Here is a 24,467-nt window from a genome sequence, read left to right as displayed (position 1 = left end):
TGTGAAGAGTGATGCTGAAAAGGATACTCGGCCCTCCTGGACTCTTCTTACCAAAGAAGCCTACCCATAGAACTCTTTAAAACTCATGAAACTGGAACTGCTTACGCTCCCAGTGAAAATGCATTCCATAGAATAAATTCTAGAAAACTAAGTTAAACAGCCTTAGGTGAAGGGTTTCTCCTTGGGTCCCTCCTCTCTATCTGATGGCTGATGGAGATACAGGAAACAACCTATTATTTACAGTTGTGTTCTCCGCAAATAGATGTTAGATAACAATGTATTGAATGGATGTGTGAATTAAGGACGGATATACCGGGTGTCCCAAAACAATATATACACCCTTTAACAGCTGATAGGTCAGTTTTGAACATGAAATGTATTTTAATAACACTGCCTTTATAATTATTCAAAGTGTGTGTGTACATTATTTTGGGACACCATATATGTACATATGTATCTGTATATACACTCTTCTTATCCTCTAGAGTAGTGATCAGCAAAATATAGCTCACCGCCTGTTTTCATAAAGAAAATTTTGTTTGTGGCCACGCCCATTCGTTTCTATATTGTTTATGGCTGCTTTGGGGCTACAGTGGAAGAATTGACTAGTTGCAATCAAACAATATGCCCTGCAAATCCTAAAATATTTACTCTTATCCTTTATAGAAAATGTGACTCCTGTTCCAGAGTAATGTTTCTCAAACCATAACGTGCATACAAAGCACCTGGGGAGCTTGTTAAAATGCAGACTGATTTATGGGTGAGGCCAGTGCTGCGCATCTGTGGAGTAGCTGGGAGCTGGCGCACTGAGCACAGTGCCGCGCAACAGCGGCAGGGCTCGTGTCTGTGGCTCTCAAGGGTCATTTGGCTCTCAAGGATCATTTATGACTCTGCAACTCAAAGCCTGGACCAGACACAGTTGAAGAATAAATCACTTTATTAGGAAAGGTGCCGCCCCCCTAGCTCCTAGGTGCACACTCTTCCAGCTCAGCTTCCCTGTAGGCACTTCTCTCCGAGTTCCTTAAAAGAATTATACAGAATTGTGAGCGCTTATGATTTCTTGTCTCTGTGTCTGTGGTCACGCCTCCCCCACTTGTCCCTCTGGGCAGTCTCCAGCCCAGCTTGTCCTCTCAGTGGCTCTGCAGGAAGCTAAATCTGGAGAAGCAAAGCTACTCCAGCTAGAACCCACTTAGATGGGTTCTCCTTGGTCTTCAGGTTGAACGTCCATACGTAGGTGGGTCCCCGCTGAGAAGTCTTGTACACCGGACACGGATAGACACTGCGGCAATCTTGCTTATCTGCAGGGATGGCCTTGATGAACACCACAGGCATGGGGGGTGTCAGATCCTTTAGTTTTGCCTCTGTAATGACCCCAGCCTGAGGGCAAGAACACAAGAAGAGCCATGCTAGATCAGACCCGCGCTCAGCCAGCCAGCCTTCTCCTGGCAGAAGATCCAGGAGATGAGACTGGGAAGGGCTGGCTGCCATAGTTACGCCTACCCCCTCACAGGTACTTGCAACAACCCACCGTGGAATGCATCTGATACTGTTTTCTCGCCTAAATCACTTTTTGAAGGAGGGTTCCAAAAGCTGATATTTTTCATATACAAATTAATCCCTTTGAAGCCTGAGTCTCTCCTAGTTTTATTTTTTGATTAACTCATTTCATAAGCATATTGCATGTAGCTATTTGCCAGATGTTCATGTTAGGTGCTGGAGATTTAAAGATGAGTAAGCCATCTATCAGCAAATGCTTTAGTTTTTTTTTTTTTTTTTTTAAATATTGATTTCAGAGAGGAAGGGAGAGGGAGAGAGAGATAGAAACATCAATGATGAGTCACTGATCGGCTGCCTTCTGCATGCCCCCCACTGGGGATCAAGCCCGAAATCCAGGCACGTGTCCTGACTGGGAATCGAACCTCGATTTCCTGGATCCTAAGTCGATGTTCAACCTCTGAGCCACGCCGGCTGGGCAGATTTTAAGACTTTGGTTATATCCTGTTCCACTTCCTTATGTGACCTCATCCCCCCTCTAGAGCATTTTGACTTTTGAGCCGAGGAAGCTATGCTCTATCTTTACTCATGGAACAGGGACCTGTCCTTTTGTAGCTTTCCCGTTGGAGCCTCTCTGTGGCTTTCTGAGATGTCTCAATAGAGCTCTCTAGGGCAGTTTTCCTACTAGTCCTGAGAAATGTCATGAGGATCAAAAGGGTTCCTTATCAAATAAGCTTGAGAAATGGTTCTACCATGCCCTGGACTTGCAGCCTTACAGGATACTGAAGACAAGGAGAAGCCCTAGCAGTACAGAAAACAGTGTAATTTTACTTAACCTAGTGTTTCCCAAATTTATTTGACAACAGGACCCTTTTCTTTGCAACCTATTCATTTCCTATTGCACAAGTGTTTTATGAAACATACTTTGGAAAATGCTGATACTGAGTGATTCTCAGATTCTTTGAGTATGTCCAGGTGACTCTGAGCCCCTTATGCTATGAATAGAGTTTGGTTTATTTTCTATGAAATGTATTGAAAGGTAGGGATGCACCTTTTAACTTCTGTTAGAGGCCAATATGAGGCATGATGAGTGACAGAACTAAGGGAAACCCCCTTCCCATCCCCCTCAACTGAATGTTTATGGCAGTGGGAGCCGGGGTAGAACTTTTGTTCTCCACATGCCATAAAACCAACCCTTTAAAAATGTACAGTTCAGTGTTTTTTAATGTATAATCATCACTTTGTGATTCAGAACATTTTTATTTCCCTCCAAGAAACCGTAACCATTCGCAATCACCATTAATAGTGGGGTGTTGACCTCTCCAATTACTATGATTGAATTCTCTACTTGAATGGCATGGTTTTTCCACTTGTTTACTTTCAAGCTATTTGTGTCTTTGAATCTAAAGTGTGTGTCTTGTAGAGAGCATATAGTTGGATCATATAAAAGAATCCATTCTGTCATTCCTTGCCTTTTAAATTTAGTGTTTAATCCATTTATTTATGTAATTACTGATGAGGTAAGACTTACATCTGCCATTTTACTATTTGTTTTCTATATGTCTTGTGTTTTTTTTGATCCTCTGTTCCTCCATTAATGCCTTCTTTTGTATTAAATCAATATATAGTGGTATAATATTTTAATTCCCTTGCTATTTATTTTACTATATTTTAAAATTATTTTCTTAGTGGTTTATAAATCTTAACTTATAAAAATCTGTTCCAGGTTAATACCAACTAAATTTCAGTAGTATACAAAAACCTTTACTCCTATATAGTTCTATTCCTTCCCTTTCCTATGCCTAAGAACTTGTATTTTTTTCATCATACAAATTACATCTTTATACATTTTATGCCTATCAACACAGATATATAAGTATTGCTTTATGCAGTTGTCCTTTAAGTCAAACAGGAGAAAAAAAGTTACAAGCAAAAATTCATTTATATTGTCTTTTATATTTACATATGCAATTACCTTTACTGGTACTCTATTTCTTCATGTGACTTGAGTTACTGTCTAGGGTCCATTCCTTTCATCCTGAAAGACTTCCTTTCATATTTTTGGTAGGGCTAGTCTGCTAGTAATGAATTGTCTCTTTCATATAAAAAATAAATCTGGGAATATCTTAATTTCTCCTTCATTTTTGAAAGATATTTTTGCTGGATATAGAATTCTTGGCTGATGGTCTTTTTCTTTCAGCACTTCGACTATGTAATTCTACTGCCTTCTGGCCTTCATGGTTTCTTATGAGAAATCAGCAATTAACATCATTGAGGACCTCTTGTAAGTGATGAATTGCTTTTCTCTTGCTGCTTTCAAGATTCTCTGTTTGTCTTTATGTTTTAACAGTTTGATTAAACATATCTAGGTATGGATATCTAAGTTTATTTTATTTGGATTTTGTTGAGCTTCTTGGATGTGCACATTAATATTTTTCATCAAATTTGGAAAGTGTTGGCCATTATTTTCTTCAAATACTTTTTCTTTTTTCTCTTCTCTCCTTCTGGGACTCATACTATGCATATGTCGGTATGCTTTATGGTGTTCCTCAGGTCTCCAAAATGTTCATTTTTTCTTCATTTTTTTTGCTTTCTGTTTCTCAGATTGGATAAACTCAATTGATTGTTTCCCAGTTTAGTGATTCTTGCCTACTGGAATCTGTTGAATTCCTCTATTGACTTTTTATTTCAGGTATTATACTTTTCAACTCCAGAGTTACTATTTTATTTTTTATTTATTTATTTATTTATTTATTTATTTATTTATTTATTTATTTATTTATTTATTTATTTATTTTAATCCTCACCCAAGGATATGCTTATTGATTTTAGAGAGAGGGGGAGGGGGGGGAGAGAGAAATATTGATGTGAGAGAGAACATTGATTGGTTGCCTTCCATATGTGCGTGAACTGGGAATTGAACACCCAACCTTTTGGTATATGGAACAATGCTCCAACCAACTGAGCCACACAGCCAGGGCAGAGTTACTATTTTTTTAAAAATAAATTCTATCTTTTCATTAATATTCTCTATTCAGTGAGACACTGTTCACATACTTCCCTTTAGCTCTTTAGACCTGGTTTCCTTTAGTTCTTTGAATATATTTAAAATAGCTGATTAAAAGTCATTGTCTAGTATGTCCAGGTTCTGACTTCCTTAAGGACTGTTTCTGTTGACTGCTTTTTTCTATGTGTATGGGCCATTCCTTTTTGTTTCTTTGCATATCTTATAATGTTTTGTTGAAAACTGAACATTTTACTTTTTTATCTATTAAATTTTTAAAATTAAAGGTCTTTATAGAACAACATCAAGACTCTAGATTCAGCTGCCAAGGAGACCCTGTTATTCTGTGGGTACTGGCTGGGTCATGGCAGGTGGCTCTGGCTTTCCAGCAGAAGTGTGAAAATGTTCTGAGATGGGAGTGGTGGGCAGTATCCCATCTTTGGGTTCCACAATGCTCACATGGTCACACAGGGGCTTCTTAGGGCTTATCTTACCACTTGGGTACCAAGGAAGCACGATCTTCACTTTGATGCCCAGCACACCCTGCCTGAGCAGCACATGGTGCATGGCAGTGTCAATGTAGTAGTTAACAGGGTCTCCGTTGTGGATCATCAGACCATCGATAAACTTCATGGACTTAGCTCTCTGCCCTCAGAGGTTCCCAGACACCATGACCTTGCAGCCTTTGGCCCCACTCTCCATGATGAACTGAAGCACATCATAGCAGCCCCTCCACACAGCAAGGCCTCCTAGGAGTTTGTAATGCAGAGACTCTGCCTGGGCAATGGCACACAGATCATCTGTGGCCACCTTTTCAGCATTAAGCTCTACACTGCCTCAGAGAAGCCAAACCTTTTCTGAACCTCAGCAGTCAATTCCTGAGTCCTTCAGCCCTTCTCACCAAGAACATTATGCATCCTGGTGGCCAAAATAATTTCTGTCCTGGTTGGTGTAACTCAGAACTCAACTCAAGAGTAGCCATCTTCAGCCAGCTCCTGAGTGAGAAACTGATTCAGTTCAGCTTTGAAGACACCATCAGCAACAAACTTCCTCTTCTTGGAAATTTGCCCCACCATCTTGCCACTGTGCACCGCCGAAAGGAAAAGTGAAAACTGAGCATTTTAAATAATAAAATGGGGAAACTCTGGAAATCAGATCTCCTTCCATAGCATTTGTTGTTGTTGTTTAGTGACTCTTCTGAACTGATTCTTTAAAATCTGTATTCTTTTTCATGTGTGGCCACAGAATTGTCCTGCTCAGTTAGTGGTCAGCAGATAATTGCACACAGATTTTTTAAAAAAAACCTGGAACCAATAAATCTCACAGTCTTTGCTTAGGGGCTCTGTGTGCGTATTGGGGGCATGCGCTCAATGCTCAGCCAGGCAGTTTAAAACTCTGCCTTAGCATTCCCTTCCTGCTTGCAGAGAGCCTCGAGGTTAGCTAGAGGTGAGAGCTTATGGCCTTCTCAAGTGTTTTTTGAGCAAGTGCATTGCCCTGGGCATGTGTACATCTCTGCATATGGCCATGGCCTTCTGGTTTCCAGGAACATTTTGGAAGTTTCTCATTTTCCAGCTTCTCCTTTTAAGCTTTTTAGTCATCCTGTTATTTGTTCAGGCAAGCTTCAGCATTAAACAGTAAATGCCCTTGAGGAAAGGCTATTGCCCTGAGTGAGCTCCAACTCAGGGCAAGTAAAGAAAAATTTGTGAGTGGGGTCTCCCAAGAAGTCACCAGATAAGGAAAATAATCACAGTTTTCTGGGAATGCGGCTTCAAAGACACTACAGCTCCCTCCAGTGGCTGCTAGGTTGCTCTTTTCACTGTGACTGGTCTGTTGGATGTTGAGGCTACCAGAGAGTTTGGGGGAGAAGGGATGGAAATAGGGCAAGTTAAAAGGCCACAAAGCTTGCTCTTCTTAGTGAGATTCAGCCATTTTCTCTCAATAAACACTCCTTGGATTGCTAAAAGCCTTTGTTTAATTCCCAGAGTTCTGAAAATGGTGATTCTGACAAATTATTTTTGGCCAATGCTCTCACTGTTTTAAGGAGGAGAGGATTTTGGACATCCTTACTCTTACATTTTTGCTAAAATCTTTCTGGGACAGACGCTGTGAGAACAAGAGTTTTTGGTAGGCAGGCATTGCTTTTTGGAAAGTTTTTATTATTAGTACGTAGAAACAAGGTAATGAAGAACTGGAGGTAGGTGATTGGAATCAATATCCTCCCTCAACAGTGCCACTGCTATTCCTTTGGAGCTTCTTTCCTATTTCTTTGTACTTCTCTCATTTTGGTGTTTTTGGTATCCTAGCTCTGGCTCTCCCTGCACCACCCTACCCTAATACAATCCATGTGTGATCTCCACTAACAGGATCTTATACAAACGTTCAGCATTCAGCTAGAGAGAGGGAAGTCAGCTTCCTTCTCGAGGTTCAGACTGTTTAAAAACACTGTTCCACTTTACTGTCCTTTCTGTTGGCTCCTGCTTGGCTTCCTGGGGCTGGCATAACAAATTGCCACAGACTTGGTGGCTTGATACAACAGAAATGTATTCTTTTAAGCTCTGAAGGCCAGAAGTATTTTTTTTTAAATAAATTTTTATTGATTTTAGAGGGAGAGCTTCGAAGGGACAGGGAGAGAGAGATAGAAACATTGATCGGCTGCCTCCTGCACCCTCCCTACTGGGGATGGAGTCCTCAACCTGGGCATGTGTGCCCTGATGGGGAACTGAACTGGTGACCTCTTGGTGCGTGGGTCAATGCTCAACCACTGAGCCACACCAGCTGGCAAGGCCAGAAGTCTTAAATCAAGGTATAGATAATGTTGGTTCCTTCTGTCCCATGCCGCTTCCTAGCTTCTGGTGGTTGCTGGCAATCCTTGCATTCCCTGGGTTGCAGATGCAGCCCTCCAATCTCTGCCTCCATCTTCACAGGACATTCTTTTCTATGTCTCCGATATGGCCTTCTTACACTGAGGATTTAGGTCCTACTCTAGCATGGCCCTAATTCCAAATAAGGTCGCATTCTGAGGTCCTGGGTGGACTTGAATTTTGGAGGGACACTATTCAACCCAGGATAGCTCTACATGTCAGTTTACATGGCCTTCTAGGATCTTCTAGACCTTCTAACAGTTTTTCCCCATTATCTTGATACTGACTGCTAAGAATAGTTTAGTGTCACTTGCCAAGTGGGATATTTGACTGAGAACTCCTTCCAGACCACATGTATAACAAATGTAAATTTGTTTAGAGTTATCCATTTTTGTTTATGTCATTTATCCCAGCCGTCTGTGCTTGTTTACCAGCCTTCTATCCATTATAAACATCTCCAATCTTATGATGACTCGAATTTTTACTAGCCTTCAGTAAGGAATCCTTTCAAAATATCACTTTAAGTGATTATCTACTGGCTCCCCTTTGCTGAAGGGATTCCTGTCCTCCTAGAGCTCATGAATGAGAAGAATGGACCAGGGAGGTGAAATGATACCCCAGGTTACACAGCAGCAGATAGAGCTGACTCCAACACCTTCTGAGCACTCCCTGTATGCCTGGAGCTGTTCTAAGTGTCTTGCACATGAACTCATTTCATTTTCACGGCAACTCAATTTCCCCACACAATAGCTGAGTAAACTGAGATTTGGAGAAGTAGACTTATATCCCCAGGTCACAGAATTAAATGATGGTGCTCGGAATCAGATCCAGCCTGCCTGGTTCCAGAGCTGTGGCTTTTAACCACTCTCCCCTTCTCACTCTGCCAAGCCTGTGCTCTTTGCCCGGTCCCTGGTGGCATAAAAATGGCTTGTCAGCCTCAAGGAAAGATGATCCAGGTCAAAAGGTTCAGGGGCATCCCTTTTAGTAATCACACTTTATGGGAGGCAGTGTGTAGTTAATCAGCCCCCAGAGGATGTCCCGTGGCTCATCCCAGGACTTACCTGTGCGTCCCAGCGAGCACCTTCCATGAAGAGGCCGTGGATGTAGGCTCCTTCCCGAGGAGGGCTTCTGAATTCCTCTCTGTTCTTCTTTGTCACGTCACATTGCAGGGCCATCTGGTCCAGTGGCCACTCGTTCTTGCGGGCCATGGATTGCATGATGGCCGTCAGGAAGGACTGGGGGTTGAAGAAGCCCGTCAGCCACACAGTGGAGGGCATTGCAAAGTCACCCATCCAAGCCTCCAGCTCCTTGACTCGGCTGAGCAGGTCCAAAAACCAGGCGGCCAGGCCTGCCGTGGAAGGGTAGGCCCGCCTGGCCCAGGGCTCTGGCACTGTGTCCAGGTACAGGTTGCTCTGTAAGTTCTCCATGTCACTGGTCATGGTCAGCTCCCCCTGAAGACAAAGAATGAGAGGAGGAGGTGAGGGGCAGTAAGTTCCCACAAACAACCAGCCTTAGGGACTTCCGGCTCCTGCCCTCAGGAAGACAGGAGATGACCCCAGAGGTGGGTGACACAGGTTTGTCTCAGAGGCTAGTCTTTCAAAACTCTCCCTGCCCAGCGATCTCGGAGTCTACGTCTATCTACTGGCGGTAGAGGCCCGGTCCACTGCGGGCCTCAGACCACCTGCGGGTTCCACGCTGACTCAGCCCTGCCCTAAAACTTGACCTCCATGGCTCTGCGCCGGCCTTGCAGCAGCCCTGCAGGCTTTTTCATGCAGCTTAGACACACAAGGGTAAGTTTAATTTGGAGATGGTTTTCAATAGAAACCTTTCTTTACAAATTTCATCTAGCCATTGGAAGAGGGTTCCTGAAAGTTGCCTAATAGTTAGATTTCTGAAGGAAATCTTTGATTGGAGGGAATATAGATCCTCAGTCCTTGACTTCTCATGTGCATGAGGAATAATCATCTCTCATTCTTTTTTCTTGTAATGTCTTTGGTATGAAGTTAGTTCTGGCCTCATAAAATTTGTTGGGAAGTGTTCCCTCTGCTTTTATTTATAAACTTTTTATTTTGAGATAATTGTAGATACACATGCAGTTTTAAGAAAAAATACAGACCGTTTCCCCCAATGGAAACATCTTGCAAAACTATAGTACAATAGGCCAAACAGGATACCGATACTGATACAATCAGACACAAAACATTTACATCACCACAGGGATTCCTTGTGTAGTCCCGCCAACTTTTCTCCTGTCTTATCCTTTCTGTAGCCCCTAGTAACCACCAATCTAGTCTCCATTTCTGTAATTTTGTCTTTTTAGGAATGCTGTGTCATTGGAATCATAGAGTTTGAAACCCTTTGGGATTGCCTTTTTTCACTTAGCATAATTCTCTGAAAATTTATCCATGTTTTTGCATATACCAAATAGTTCATTCCTTTTTATTACAGAGTAGTATTCCATGGTCTATGTGGTGGCCAGAATAACAGCCCCTCCCAGCTTTTTATTCTGTTTTGGGTGTCTATCCCTCCTCCAATACCACACAGTCTTAATTACTGTACCTATATGCTGTAATAAATCTTGAAATTAGGTAAACTACTTTTCCCTACTTTATTCTTCTTTTTCAAAATTGTTTTCACTCTTCTAGTTGCTTTGTTTTTATATATAACTTTTAGAATAATCTCTGTATCTACCAAAGGTTCTTGCTGGGATTTTTATTGAAATTGCATTAAACCTGTATATCAGTTTGAATAGAACTGACATCTTTACTGTGTTGTTACAATCCATGAACAATTGTATGGTCCTCCATTTATTTATATATTCTTTAATTTCTTTTACCAGTGTTTTATAGTTTTGAGCATAGAAGTCATTTATTTATTAGTTTTATAAGTATTTCGATTTTTGAATTGTTAAAGTGGTTCAAGTTTTTGTGTCTATGTTTTCATTACTTGTATATAGAAATATTATTAATTTTTGTGTTTATCTTGTATCCTGTGACCTTTCTGAATATTTTTGGTACTTTTTTTTTTAGCACTTTAAAGATATCTCTTTACTGTCTTCTGCTTGCATAGCTTCCTACAAACTGCTGTCATTTTTTTGCTCCTTTGTATATATTTTAAATTTTTTCCTCTGGCAGATTTTAAGATTTTTCTTTACCCCTGGGTTTTAGAAACTTTATTATGAAGTATCTTTACATAGTTTTTATTAGGCTTGTTGTATGGGGCTTGTTGTACCTGTGGGCTTTTAGTTTTCATAAAATTTGCAGAAATGTGGCCTTAATTCTTCAAGTACTTTTTTTTCTGTCTACTTTCCCCTGCCTCCTAGGACTCCAATTGCACATATGTTAGATGACCTGACATTATTCCAGAGGTCACTGATGCTTCATTTACTTATTTTCAGTATTTTTTTCCTTTGCCCCTCGTTTGGACAGTTTTATTGCTCGGTTTTCATCATTACTGATTTTTCCTTCTGTAGCACCTAATTAGTTGTTATCTTCCAAAGGTGGGTTTTTTTTTTTTTCATGTCAGATAATGTATTTTTCATCTCCATGTATTTCACTGGGTCTTTTTTTATATCTTTGTTTTCTATTTCATCATGTTTTTATTTCCTCCTATCTTCTTGAACGTATAGAGCAAACTCATAATAGTTGTCTTAACGTCTTTGTCTACTAATTCCATCATCTCTGCCATTTCTTGCTTCATTTCAATCGATCAGCATTTCTCCTGGCTATGAACCATATTGTCCTGCTTCTTTACATGCCTGTCATTTGTTTATTTCATGTCAAATGCTGTGAATTTTACATAGTGAGTGCTGGATTTTGCTGTATTCCTTTAAAGAGTGCTAGAGTTTAATTTTTCCTGTAGTTAACTCACTCGAAAACAATGAATCTGTCAGAAGCGTGCATTTTGGCTTTGAGTGTGTTGGTGGGAAGAGAGGAGGGTCTGGACCAGCTTTTAGTTTAGGTCCAATTTAGCTATGCCACTGAGAATCCTCCCCGATATCATCTGTTGTGTGAGTTTTTTCTTCTCTGGCTACTGGGAACACAATCTATTCTCAGCTTTGTGTGAGCTCTGATAGTCGTTTTCACTGCTCCTTTCTGATGGTCTTTCCAAGCTTCAGGTAGTTTTTTCTTACTCGTGTGCAGAGCAGTAGCCAGCCAAAGTCTCCGGGGATGTGTCTGCAGATCTCTGGAGCTCTTTCTCTGTGCAGCTCCCTGCCTTAGGCATTCTACTGTGCAAACTGTACCTTGGCCTCTGTAAACTCTGTTGTCTCCTCAGTTCAGCAGAACTGTGGGGCTCTTTCCTGAAACTTCCTCCCCATAGTAAGTTTGTGCAATGAGGGGCTCATTCAATGAAGGGAAACCTTTCCTGTTTCTTTCTTTCAAGTATCACAGTGCTGTGGCACCTGTCTGATATCTGAAAACTGACATTTTTCATATATTGTCTAGTTTTCTAGTTAAGGTAAATCTGTTTTGTTGGCCACAAAAAGAAAACCAGATAAGTCACTTTTAAGCATCATTTCAATACTTCACAAAAGTTACTATTGCAATTGTAAAATTTTTCTTTTGTAATCAGAGCCTATCTCTGTTTGGGTCAAAAAAAGAACTCTAAATGTGGAAAAGGAATTATTGAAAAACTTAAAGCCATCGAGAATAATCCAAGCCAAGGACTCTTAATGGACTGATAACCATGCATGCAATTGTCTAAATCCCTGGTTTATAAAGGCAAGCACACTGAATTCTTCACAGGCTGCCCAGTATTTGCAGTGCGAACACACAAATTACACATGCTGAGGAGTGAATGGGTGCAGGTGACCGGTTGACCTCCCTGCCCCTTCCCTACATCACCTTTGCACTTAGACCTACAGCAACACAGCGAGGGCTATACTAATTTTTTTCCTCCCAGAAATGTATAACAATTAGAAGAGTTCTTGCCTGGTGAGTTTACAGTTTAACTGAGGAAACAGAGTTTATATTTGTGGAAAGGCTTGAGCAGTGTCAGAGGTACAGGCACGTGTGCACATTGACCCAGGGACGAAGCTTGGTCTCTGTGTGGTGGTGTAGAAGCGTACAGCGAACACAGTCAGGTGGTACTGGCCAGAGAAAGGCTTATGCATAGGGTACATTTACAGGTGTGTTTTTAAGAGGGGAAGAGCCATAGCTGTGCCAGGAGGCTAGGGGATGGCTGTGGCAGAGATGTGTCCTGACAGCCTGGGGGCCTGCGTCATGCAGGGGGCAGTGGCCGAGCCCAGTGTGTTCTAGGGAGGCGGGAGGGTTGGGGGGCCCAAGTCGGCGGTTCTCAACTCTCCTTTTCTAACAAACACAGTGGGTGATGCCCATAAACAGGACACAGTCCCGGTGCCCTGCAGATTTGTAGCCACTTCCCTTCGCTCATTCATCAAAGAGAATCTTAATCAGGTGAGTGAAAGTGGTAAAGGGGCAAAAGCAAGGCAAAGCCACTGACAGGATGCATTGGCGCGCCATGGAGCCCGAGAAGGTGGAGAGGGTAGGGGCCAACCACTGGGTCCACATCAGTCAGGCTAGTACAGCAACTTGTCCGTGGGAGGCAGCTACATCCCTCAGAGCTGACAGGTGAGAAACCCCTGCTATGGACTGAATGGTGTCACCCGAAGTTTGTGTGTTGAAGCCCTAACTAGCCTGCATGTGACTGTACTGGAGATAGGGCTTCAGGAGGTAATTAAGGTTAAATGAGGTCATCAGGGAGACCCTAGTTTAATAGGATTGGTGGCCTTATAAGAAAGAAGAGGAAGATCAATCTCTGTCCTTCTCTCAATATTCCTCCCTCCCTCTCCCCCGGCATGTGAGTACACAGAGAGAAGGTGGCCCTGTGCAAGCCAGGAAGAGGGCTTTCACCAGGAACCTAATCAGCCAGAACCTCGATCTTGGACTTCCAGCCCCCAGAACTGTGAGAATAATGTCTGTTGCGTGAGCCCTCCAGTCCGTGGTATTTTGTTACAGCAGCCAGAACAGACTAATACACGCCAGAGAAGAGAATCGGAAGAGAGGCCAATGGGAGGAGTATTTGCAATGGACTGAAACCAGGGCCTTTAAGAGCTGCAAACCATTTGGTGGGGCGGGGCTTCGATTCATCTTTGGGGCAGGATGAGGGTCTCTTTTTTCTCGAAAAACTACCTGATATTCTCCCTAGAGAACACAGCTGCTGGGCAAGTCCTTACCCATTGTTTTGGGCCTTACATCACATTCTCCACAGATGCTTTAGGTCTACTGTGTCCAACCCAATAACCCTTAGTCCAACTGAAGAGCTATTTAAGTGCAAGTGAATTAAAATTATAAAATTAAATATCAGCTCCTTAGTCACAGTAGCTACATTTTGCATGCTCAATAGCCACATGTGAGCTTATTAGCACAGATGGAACATTCCCATCATCACAGAAAGTTCTATTGGACAAATCAGGTCTAAACAGAAAGGCTGAGTTTTCTGTTTGGCAATGTAAACTGTATGTGTGTTTGTGCCAGGGCTATGTTAAAAATCCTATATATTGCAGGTGTTTTTTTTTTTAAATTATTTTATAGATTTTTAGAGAGAGAGAGGAAGGGGAGAGAGAGAGGGGAGAGAAGGGGGGAAAAAAACATTGATTTGTTGCTCCACTTACTTCTGCATCATTGAGTACTTCTTGTATGTGTCCTCATGGGGGAATGAAGCTGCAGCCTTAGTGCATCGGGATGATGCTCTAACCACTGAACAACCCTGCCAGGGCCTATATATTGCAATTTAATAAAATATGTCTGTGGGTATACTGTTGTACAAACTTGCTTGCCAAACTGTAGTTAAGAAGACATGTAGACATATCAAGACTCATTACAAAAAAATAAAGTCCAATAGACTTTTTTTTTTTTTTTAAAAGATATAAGCCCTACTTATTTTTCTTTTTAAAATAAAAATTCTAAGAAGTTGTCAATGGCCGTTTTACTTACATGATTATACAATGCTTTTATAAAAAATACAGCAAAATAAATTAGATTTTCTGAAAAAATGTGGGGTTTTGTTAAATCTGGGTGCATCTATGGAACTGTACCGTGCAGGTGAATGCTGTCTGCCGCGTGGGTTGCTGGGAGTAAGTGTCCCCCGTCCTGGAGTCGTCCCATAACATGGACTAGCAGAACTGGCTCGGCAGTACTGGAAACAGTGGGATGCAATGTCCCTGTCCTTTGGCACCCCCCTGGGGCTGTGGCAGAGTGAAACAAACAGGGATAGACAGACGGGACCGGCTCTGCCAGCCGCTGCCATCTGCCTGTACAGAGAAGTCCCGTGGTCCCGGCTCTCTCCCCGGCTGAGTCCACCCTTACTCCGTGCCACCAGGCCTCCTACAACCATGTGCCGCTTCAGACACAGCGCTGTCACCTGAGCACCCACTTCTCCGAGTTCCGAGTTCCATTGTAATAAGGAATGACGTGCTTAAGGTTAAAATATATGTAACAGAGCGGGTTTTTAGGGCAGTGAAATTATTCTCTAAGACACCAGGATGGTGGGTACACGTCATGACACATGTGTCCAAATCCACCGAATGCAGAGCATCGGGAGCCAACCCTAATGCAAACTACGGTCCCTGCTTGGGGCACTGTGATGAGTCCCAGCAGGCTCATCAGTTGTAACAAGCGGACCATCTGGTGGGCTGTGGATCGTGGGGGCAGCTGTGCATGGAGGGGGCAGAGGGTGTTGGGAATGCGCTGTGCCTTCTGCACAATTTTTCTGTAAACCCAAAAATGCTCTAAAAATAAAATCTGATAATGAAAAATATATGCAATACTTACATTTTAACACCCTTCAGAAACCCGAAATCACTTTGATAACAGAGGAACTTAAAATGTATAACTTGGCTTTCTTAAAAATTGCTCACATCTGCTTATATATGATTATAACTTATTGTGACAATGATTTTGCATTTACTAGTTGAATGTACGAGTGATGGAGCCTTAGAAAAGGTGCGATCGTTTAGGTTTTGTCAGTTTGAGAGTGAAGCAGGGGCTGGGAAAAGAAGAGATCACTGGCCTTGTGGTTCTGTTTCTGAGCTCAGATGTTCCCATGACCTGGAGCAGAAGCGGAAATGACTCATCTTCAGAGGAGGGGCCCAGGAGAAACGAGAGAGCGCTGCCCTGGATTCCCCTAGTGTACCTTGTGTCCCTCTCTTAGGAGAGCAATATATCTACAGACTCTAGGACAGCATTTCCTGAAAGGTGCTCAGAAAAAATCAGTTTACTAAGATGCTGCCAGATTGGCGGAGGCTGGAGTGGGCAGACGGGAAGTTCTGTGGCAACTCTGGGCAGTTAGGCCCTTCTTAGACTCAAGCTGTGCTAGCGTAGGAACTCTTGCTTCCATTCGCTCAAGCCCAAGTTCCCCACATTCTGATGGAGGGGGACCAGGCTCCTCCTGCTTGGGTCCCAGGTCCCAGGTCCCAGGTCCCAGGTCCCAGGTCCCAGGTCCCAGGTCCCAGGCCCTAGGCCCTAGGCCCCAGGTCCCAGGTCAACAGTCAACAAACAGAAAACTTATGAAGAAAACACTGAATCCTGCTCTTGAGAAAATGACCCATTTCAGGCTCCTGTGACTTGCTTGCTACCTGTCAGCATTTCAGGAAAATCTCGGAGAAGTAAAGGATGGGGGTACCTCATGGTGGATGTGGGGGCTGTCTGGCTGTGACCTTACCCATTAATTCATCCCTATAAATAAGTGCTCTCAGAAACTTTCTTTGCTATGATATAGAATAAAAACCTTATTTTTCTGGTAAGCCTTCATTGCTTTAAGTCAGTGAGCTTGTTAAAAGCTCAGATTCGTAGGCTCCTGTCCAAACCTCAGAATTTCAGCCTCTGGAGGGCCAGGACTGGCTGTTTGGAAGGGGCACCGCTGGTGCGCCTGATGCTGGTGCTCTGGGCTTGCAGGCGTGCGGCCGACATCAATCTACAGGAGCAGCAACTCCCATGTGCTTCCTTCTTCAGGGGCTGCCGGCTGCACCCTGACCTGAGGGTCAGCTCCTGTCTGCTTTTCCCTCCCGATGAAGATGGTCTTTGCAATCAGCTTTCATTTGTATAAAACACGGGAGGTGGGGAGATGGGGAGGGAGGCAGGAATGATATGGGTTCCACCCCTTCCAGGCTGGTTTCCAGGCTGAGAACTATTTTTTATTATTCAAATGTTTGATGGCATCAGACTTCTCCCCTATGCTTCAGTGGCTGATTACCCCTTCTGATTGTCAAAATTTGTTTCTAAAGCATAAATGAAACACTGGATTTCAAAGATTCTGATCCACCTGGGGATTCTGATGGAGTGTGGCCAGAAGATTGAAGGCATCTGGGCTGGGGCAGCCGCCTGCTGAGTGGTGACTAAATCATTACAGGGCCAAAGCACGGCACGCCTCTCAGACCTGTGCTGTTAAGTCAACACACAGTGGATCAGAGTAAAAGAGCTGGAGTAATTCTCCAAGTCAGCAAGCTGGACTTTACGTTCAAACATTTTTCACATATTTAGAAACAAATTTTGTCAATCAGAAGGGGTAATCAGCCACTGAAGCACAGGGAAAATGCCATCAAACATTTGAATAATAAAAAATAGTTCTCAGCCCTGCCCAGATTCTAGGCTGGCCACAGCTCCATCTCAGATAGCACATCCCAACTGCAATACATATAATGCAAGCTGCAAATGTGAGTTGTGCAGGCACTTTTGAATTTTCTGGTAGCCACATTTAGAAAAGTAAAAAGAAACAGATGAACTTAATTTTCATAATATATATTATTTAACTCAATATATCTAAAATACCCACTATTTCAATATGCAATCAATATAAAAATTATTAATAGGATATTTTACATTAAAAAATCTTTTAAATCTGGTGTTTCATTTAAGCTTATGACGCATCTCAATGTGGACTAGCCACATTTCAAGTGCTAACCTGTCTTTAGTAGCTACCGTATTGTACAGTGCAGGTCTAAGAATTTGAAGTTTCATGTAGTTTTCTTATATAGGCAGAGAATTTTCTGGATAGGCTGCCATCAGTATATGGCCCTTTGAAATTTATACCTCGTTGTTACTGTGAAGAATAAATTGGCCTGTGGGAGTTTTGTACATCAGATGTTTATGCGTTGGGTTAGTGGGAGTCAGTACTTTTGACCAGCCAGCTCTCAGATACAGGCAGGGTCTGGTTCTTCACTGTGTAAGGCTGAGAGCCAGGTTTCTGACTGTGGTGAATCCCCAAGGGAATTCCTCTGTGGGAGCATGGCTGTGGCTAGCTGACCTCTCTTGGTGACCACCCTGCCTTTCTTACCATTTCTGTGTGCTGTGTGCTTGGAGATCTCAGTCGTCAGGGCCTCTCAGTTCAGCTAACACTTTTTGGGTAGCATTATGGCTTCCAATCCATCCAATTGTGAATGACTACAAATAAAAATTTCTTTATCATAAATGCCAAGAGTATTGATTTAATGATTTAAAAATTAGATGTTTTCAAACTTTAGTGCCCAGCCTGGGCAGAGCATTTGGCTTTGCCTGTTTATTCTGCCAGTTAGCGTTAAGTTGTCTCATGTCCCCCTGTGCTCCACCTCAAATCCTCCTAGAACTTTAAGGTGACTGTTGAAGAGAAGGAAAGGGAAGGAAAAGGAGCAGCTCAATGAGAATTTCCTCGCTGCCCCCGCCAGGTAAGCTGGTCAGTGGGGCCAGTCACGCTGCCCCACTGGTGTTCTGGCGGGAAGCTTGGAGCTGAGGAGTTTCTCACTTCTTCGTTTATTGGACTGTCCAGTGGGGTCCTCACATCTCCCTCTCCGGTCAGGCCGTTCTGTGAACCCCTCCTGTCGCAGGCAGTCCCTTCTGCGGTTTTCTTTCCTGCTCTCATTTCTTGCAAGCTCAGCTCTCTCTTCCACGGACTTAAAAACTTTCCTTGCTCTGAACTATGCCGCCATCCCCTTGGGCCTTCATTTCTCCACGAAGACGTCTGCCCAGCCTCTCCTTCTGCCTACTTGCCTTAACGCTGCGCTTCACAAGCTGGACTCGTCACAAGACTTACCTGGCTGCTGGTTAAACATGCAGGTTTCCAGGGGCTGGTAGGACTGGAGGGTGCAGACGGGAGTGTGTACAGCGATGCAGCCCCCAGGGAGTCTGCTGACCAGACCAGTCTGGGAACCTTCTTTAGTGAGACTTGTTTTTCATGACCACATTTTTAAGTGGAGATCGCTCTGTCTGTCCTCCAGCTTACAGAGTGACAAAAGGGAAAGGCGATATGCAGTTGTCCTTACTGCTCTGGGTCGTTGTGAATGCCGGCCACCTTTTGAAGTTCACCATATCGCTATTACTCACTGGCGTGGACCCTTCTCTCGGGCCAAAGCAGGCGAAACCTTAGAGCAGCCTTAGGGTTCCTGTGCTGGGAGGCTCTGGAAGACTCTTCTTGTCACCACCTGTCATAATGCTACTCTTCCTCCAAAGACATCTCTCTATGTGCACTGAATTGATTCTTTCTTGTTATAATCCGCCCTATGCTTGTTTTTCCAAGGCTGCCATTCTGGAGAGGAAGGCTCCCCTCTGGCACGGAGGGCTGAGACTTGCCCAAAGCTTGCCTAGACCGAAAGAGCAGAGAAGGCCCTCCCTGCCCCCTTCATCTTCTCCCAGCCACTCTCTGCCATTCCTGACCCCCGACCGCAGCGAGGCTCTCGGAAGGAAAACGAGCGAAGGAACAGGGAGCCCAATGGGTGAGACTGCACCAGATCGCGGGATTCCTACGCTCAGGCTGCAAGAAGCCCCCTCCAGATAATCACCACATGTACGTGCCTGCCACAGTAACGGAGCCGCGGGCGTGACGGGCAAGGGCCTTATTTACGTTTCAGATCGTCCCACGAAATTTTGCATTTCATTTCATTACAAGCTGGTGCCCAATTTGGAAACATTACCAAACATCGTCCAAGTCTTCAACATCCCTTCCCGTCTCACCTTCCTCCTTATTTCCCTCCATCCTTACTGGGGGAGAAGGGAAATGAACAGATTTTTAAGAAACCCACTAACCTAGATTTTGCAATTTATTTTGCAGTTTCTATGTGACTGCATGAGAAGGAACTCACGGTTGTTTTTCCTATGCACATGTGACCATGGCTGAGTAACTCCAAGAGCCAGACTCCAGGTGGCAGCACACCACAGCCCCAACATCCAGGGCCGGGCCGACTTTTCATTGTTGGCTGCAAAACTGGGCCTTTTCTTTCCCTCTCTGTGGCGTCATAATTCTCTTACCAAATGTGCTGATGTAAAGTGACAAGCAGTCACCTTCCCAGCTTCTCCCACAAGGCAGCAGGCCTCCCATTTACCTATTAGCCAGGCGAACGGTTACGACAATGCGTATCTGTGAGGCTCTGTGCGAGGCATTTGACATACGCCTTCTGGTAAATAAAGTAATCTCGTTTAGGTGAACAGTTGTGGAAATACTAGACTCCTTCATTGCTCACAAGAAACCTCAGCTTGTGCAACCTTTGATCTTGCAGATCTTTGGATCTTTCAACAACCTTGAGGTTGTAAAAGATTAAAATTCTTTCCCTTCCCCTGATGGGGTGATAAGACTTTCCAGCTGGTACTTTGGGTACTTGCCACATGCTAGGCATTATTCCAAACATTCTACGTCAATGAATTTATTGAATTCTTCTAAAGCCCTATGAACTAGGACCATCACCCCTGTTTTACAGGTGAAGACACTGAGACACAGTGAGATTTAAGTCACTTTAAGGCCACACGGTGAGGAACTGGGAGAGCGGGAGCTGATCTCGAGCAGACTAGAACCCTACTTCTATCTAGCACACCTTTTTGCCTCATATGAAAGTATTTTACTTATGTCAGTAGAAGACGCCAGGATGTCAAGACGTCTGTCTCGGTTGTCATTCAGCCTGTAGTCTCCTGGGTAGCCCACGCGTGCCGACCAGCCCGTCGTAGCTCATTCTAACCTCAGCACAGCTCGGTGTCTAGAGCCTGTGTGTTACCCTCCCTGGAGCACGAACAGGCTCCAGTTCCTGGGAACTACGCCTTCTTGGGCATTTAGATTGCTGCAGGGTAACTGCTCTCCAGCTCCCGGGTCCCCGGTGCCGCGTTCTCAAGGGGCCAGCTGGCAACGCCCTTCCCACCCAAGACCTCACCCACCTTCAAGCCGAGGTTCAGCTCCCGCAGCGAGCGCCGCACCTCCCTGGTGAGGAGGTTCATCCGCTCACACTCCTGGAAGGCAACCACGACGTAGGGCGTGCGCTCCTCCACCGTGGCCATCAGCTCCGGGATGTTGAACTCGTCTGTTAGCCGCTCCAGTATTTCTTCCAGAAGGGCCTTGACCTGCCGCACACAGGAAACAGAGCTAAGAGGGGGCCCTAGTTCTCCAGAAGGTCTCTGTCCTCCTGTAATATGGAACCAACGGTGCCAGTGGTCCATCCCTGGCCATCCTCTTGCCTACTTGCTTAGGTCAACTGGGTCAGGGGTTGAGGACCAACCATGGATGGCCTCTTCATAGGCTGTGACTTGTGCAACCAGCTTAAAAAGACGAACATAGATGCCTTGCCTTTCCAAGAATTGGGAGTTGGGGAAACGCAGAGACTAAAACAGTTAGCTGTGAGAAACAAACTAGAAAGGCCTAGGACAGACTTGGACCAAGGGTGGTCATTTTGGACCCCACGAAGCTAGTGTATATCTTCCATTCTGAGTTTCCAAGAGGCTGCACTGAGGTTTTCTGTCCTCAGGTCCTGGAAGAAGCACCCCCATCTATCATGCAAACCACCTTCCCCACCCCATGATTCCTTTTGGCACACAAACTGTCAGCTAATTAGACCAGGGGAGCTAGAGCCACCAGGGTCTCTCTCCTGGAAATTGGAATTGAGGCACCGAGATACTGACTTATTTGGGGGCAAGCATTTGGAGGCTGAGCCTGCCATTTTGAAGTAAATGAGTAAGCCCAGGAGGTCTCTCAGCAGAAAAAGAAAAATGAAACAAGTGCAGACATGACACGTGTGGCCAGCAGAAAAAGATGGAGCCAGGGAGGGAGCCAGCAAGAGGGAGTGCAGCCTCCTGGGTCCTCAGGTGCAAGCGTGGATGTCTATGGTTTTCATCTGTTCGTAGTCTCTCTCCCCATCTTTTCTTGACTGGTCCCTAGCTCATTTATGAAATTACCTCTTCCTCATTGTTTTGGGGCACAGTGCCCAGGCCCAGCCCTCCTATGACCCAAGTAGGCCCATCAGATTTTTTTTTCCAGACACATGAAAATTTGAATCTCAAGACTAGAATTCAGGGGCAGAAAGTGCTGGAGCCACTGCCAGGATGAAGTGTCCTGAGAGGACCGTCCACTTCTCTTCTTTGTCAGGATTCCTTTGATATGTGAGCTATTTCTTGCCTGTTTCAGCTCAATTGGTCTCTGTTGCTTGCCACCAGAGAACCATGCCTGAGTTAATACAGTTCTGTTTATGCACCACACATGTGAATTTTAGCAAGCCGTTTAGGTCTCAATTTTCTGCATCTATAAAGATTTCTAAGAGTGTTTTTCTCCACCTGTCCCCTCTCCCCCAACTCCTGGGGCTGAGGCAAAGATCAAATCAGATGAGTTGATGAATGTGGCAGCATCTGAAAGCTATAAAAAAATGACATAAATGTAAAGGATTATTAATATTCACTTTGCCTTGTATTGTTAACATATAATACATTCTCTAGGAAAAGAGCTGATGTTAGAAAAAAGAAAGTAGAACTCATCACCCTGTCACAAATGGGTCTCTGGTGCTGTCAGAGCAGAAGCTGGAATGGAATTTTAATGGTACCTGAAAGCTGCTGCTAGGGCGGAAGACAAATGGCTAAAATTATATCATATTTCTGTCTCTGGAGCAGAATTTGAAGAAACAGTCCTATAACAGTGAGCTGCCATTTGGACACTATTCACAAAGAGATGAAAAGATCGTCTGGAGGCACTGTTCCAAAATACACTGAGTGTGGGAAACAGTTCTATTCTGTCACTGATCGGCCGCGGAGCAGGCGGAGACTGGGCCTGAGGACGGTGGGGACGGTTAGGGACAGCCACAAGTCCCTCTTCTGCTCAGAGAAGCCCAATGGCCCCTGCTGATGGGAGGAGTGGGTTGCAAGGGATGTGATCCGCTTTATCTAACAGGTGAACCTCTGCCCTTTTTACTTATGGGGAAAGTAGTAAGTGCTCACCATAAAGATTTAAACATTACAGACCCATATAATATTAGAAGAAAAATCCTCCCACAATTTTGCCTATTCCCTCAAAGGGGGGAGAAACCACTAACTGCTGATTGTGGGATTTATAATTTCTGTAGGCAGCCTTCAATGCACGTAACTCCCTCCCTCCCTCCCCATATTTATCACGTCTGTCATTCTTCCTTCCTGCCTCCCTTTCCCCTCCGGCCCCTACTTTCTTACTTTCTTTCTGTCGCTAATGGAATCATACTGCACGTAGCTTTTCCAACTTGATTTTTCCACCTTATAATAAATCTTGGACCCATTCCCTTGTTAGTACATATGGATTTGCCTTGTTATTTTATTTTATTTTATTTTATTATTTTATTTTAAATATATCTTTATTGATTTCAGAGAGAGGAAAGGAGAGGGAGAGAGAGAGATAGAAAAATCAATGATGAGAGTCATTGATCGGCTGCCTCCTGCACGCCCCCCACTGGGGATGGAGCCCACAACCTGGGCATGTGCCCTGACCGGGAATCGAACCCCGGTCGCCTGGATCCTAGGTTGACGCTCAACTGCTGAGCCATGCCCGGCCGGGCTCCTAGTTTTTTTAAAACCAGTATATCTTATTTCTCTATTTTGGCAGACCATAGTTTGTGTTCTTTATTGGATACTTGGTCTGTTTATTATTTTTACTGCTATAAGCAATCCTGCAACACATAAATCATAAAATCTGTGCACTTTTGAGTGTTCCCACTGATTGAATTCCTATGTATAGAATTATGAGTAAAAATATGAACAATTTAAATTTTTGTAACTGTGGTCAAATTGTTCCCGAACTTAAACCTCTACCCGCAGAGATGAGGGTGCCTGTTTTCCTAGGCCCTCCTCACTGGGTATAACCCCATTTAAAAATCTTTACTATTAGGTAAAAAATGATATTTCACATAACTTCATTTAGTTCTGAGTGACACCGAGAATATTTTAATTGGCCATTTGTTTTATTCTGGCCAGTTACTATGAATTATTTGGGTCCCTCCTCCCCTCCTCTCTTCTCTTTCCTTCTTTTCCCAGGTGCAGGAGCCCTTTGTAGATTCACAAAATTTGCCCGTTTCCCGGTATCTGTGGTACTAATAGGTTTTCCTAGTTTGGCGAGTGAGCATAGTTTACCCATTTTTGAAGCGTGCACACACACACACACAGTCACACTCATTATTTTTTGAATTAGTTGGAAGAAGAGGGTAAGAAAGTTACAAGAACTAGAATCTCCTTTGAATGCTGCCTGGGGAATCCTGCCTGTTGTCTATATTGTCTCGGCCTTTTCCATCTTTAGGGCTGGGAGTGTTTTCCACTCTACGCGGTTCAGACTCTGGGTAATGTAAAATTCCCTCTCTTCCTTTTGTTCTCAGGTTATGTCTTACGCATCAGCTGGCGGGGCAGCCCGAGCAGTGTGATTTACAGGCCGCTTCCCCAAAGTATTCTCACCTGCCTCAAATTGCGAGGGTGCAAATCCCCAGGGCCTAAAAGTTTGATGGCTCCCAGGTTTCTCAGTCCTTAGTCTTCCAGGAATGTTTCCTCATAAACCCAATGGAGTCTCTTAGAGGAACCTGAGCAGCGCTGCGGGGTGGAGGGGAGTGAAGGGGGTGCATCTCTCATTATGGATTAGCTTGTCTTAGGAAAAACTTCACAGAGAAATTACATTTGGGTGCCTCATTGCTTTTCTGCCCTCGCATTGCCTCTGGTTGTCCCCAAACCCATACCTCACCCTGGTCTGCTTTCCACCCCATAATCCCCCTCTGCCTTCCTGAAATGTCAGGGACCCCGCGCTTAGTAGCAGTAACTGTGCGTTAGGAGGCTCTCTGGGTACATGTGGTCCACAGAGAGGTGAGGGAGGAAAATGAGAGAGTCCACGGAGCATCTGGAAGGTGGAATGAGGGTGGAGGATTTGGGGGA

At 44.1% G+C, this 24,467-nt stretch overlaps 1 protein-coding gene and 1 pseudogene across 2 annotated transcripts in view; both read right to left on the bottom strand.

Moving 5' to 3' along the window:
* Positions 1-920: 920 nt before the first annotated feature.
* The window catches only part of DNAH9 (dynein axonemal heavy chain 9), a gene marked incomplete at its 5' end in the record, with an annotated part of 294,508 nt that continues 270,961 nt past the window's right edge, over positions 921-24,467 (bottom strand). The window contains 3 exon segments of the mRNA XM_081115813.1: positions 921-1,377; positions 8,421-8,810; positions 20,487-20,669. Of these exon segments, the coding sequence (XP_080971939.1) occupies positions 1,150-1,377; positions 8,421-8,810; positions 20,487-20,669 (801 nt within the window). The 3' untranslated portion in view covers positions 921-1,149.
* LOC308568754 (small ribosomal subunit protein uS3 pseudogene) lies at positions 4,838-5,595 on the bottom strand (annotated as a pseudogene). The gene has a single exon. The product of its transcript is annotated as a small ribosomal subunit protein uS3 pseudogene (transcript).

Source organism: Miniopterus schreibersii (assembly GCF_964146895.1).
Source record: "Miniopterus schreibersii genome assembly, chromosome: 16".
NCBI classification, from domain to species: Eukaryota; Metazoa; Chordata; class Mammalia; order Chiroptera; family Miniopteridae; genus Miniopterus; species Miniopterus schreibersii.
Note: the sequence above shows the minus strand (reverse complement) of the source record. Positions and strands in the feature narration are given on the sequence as shown.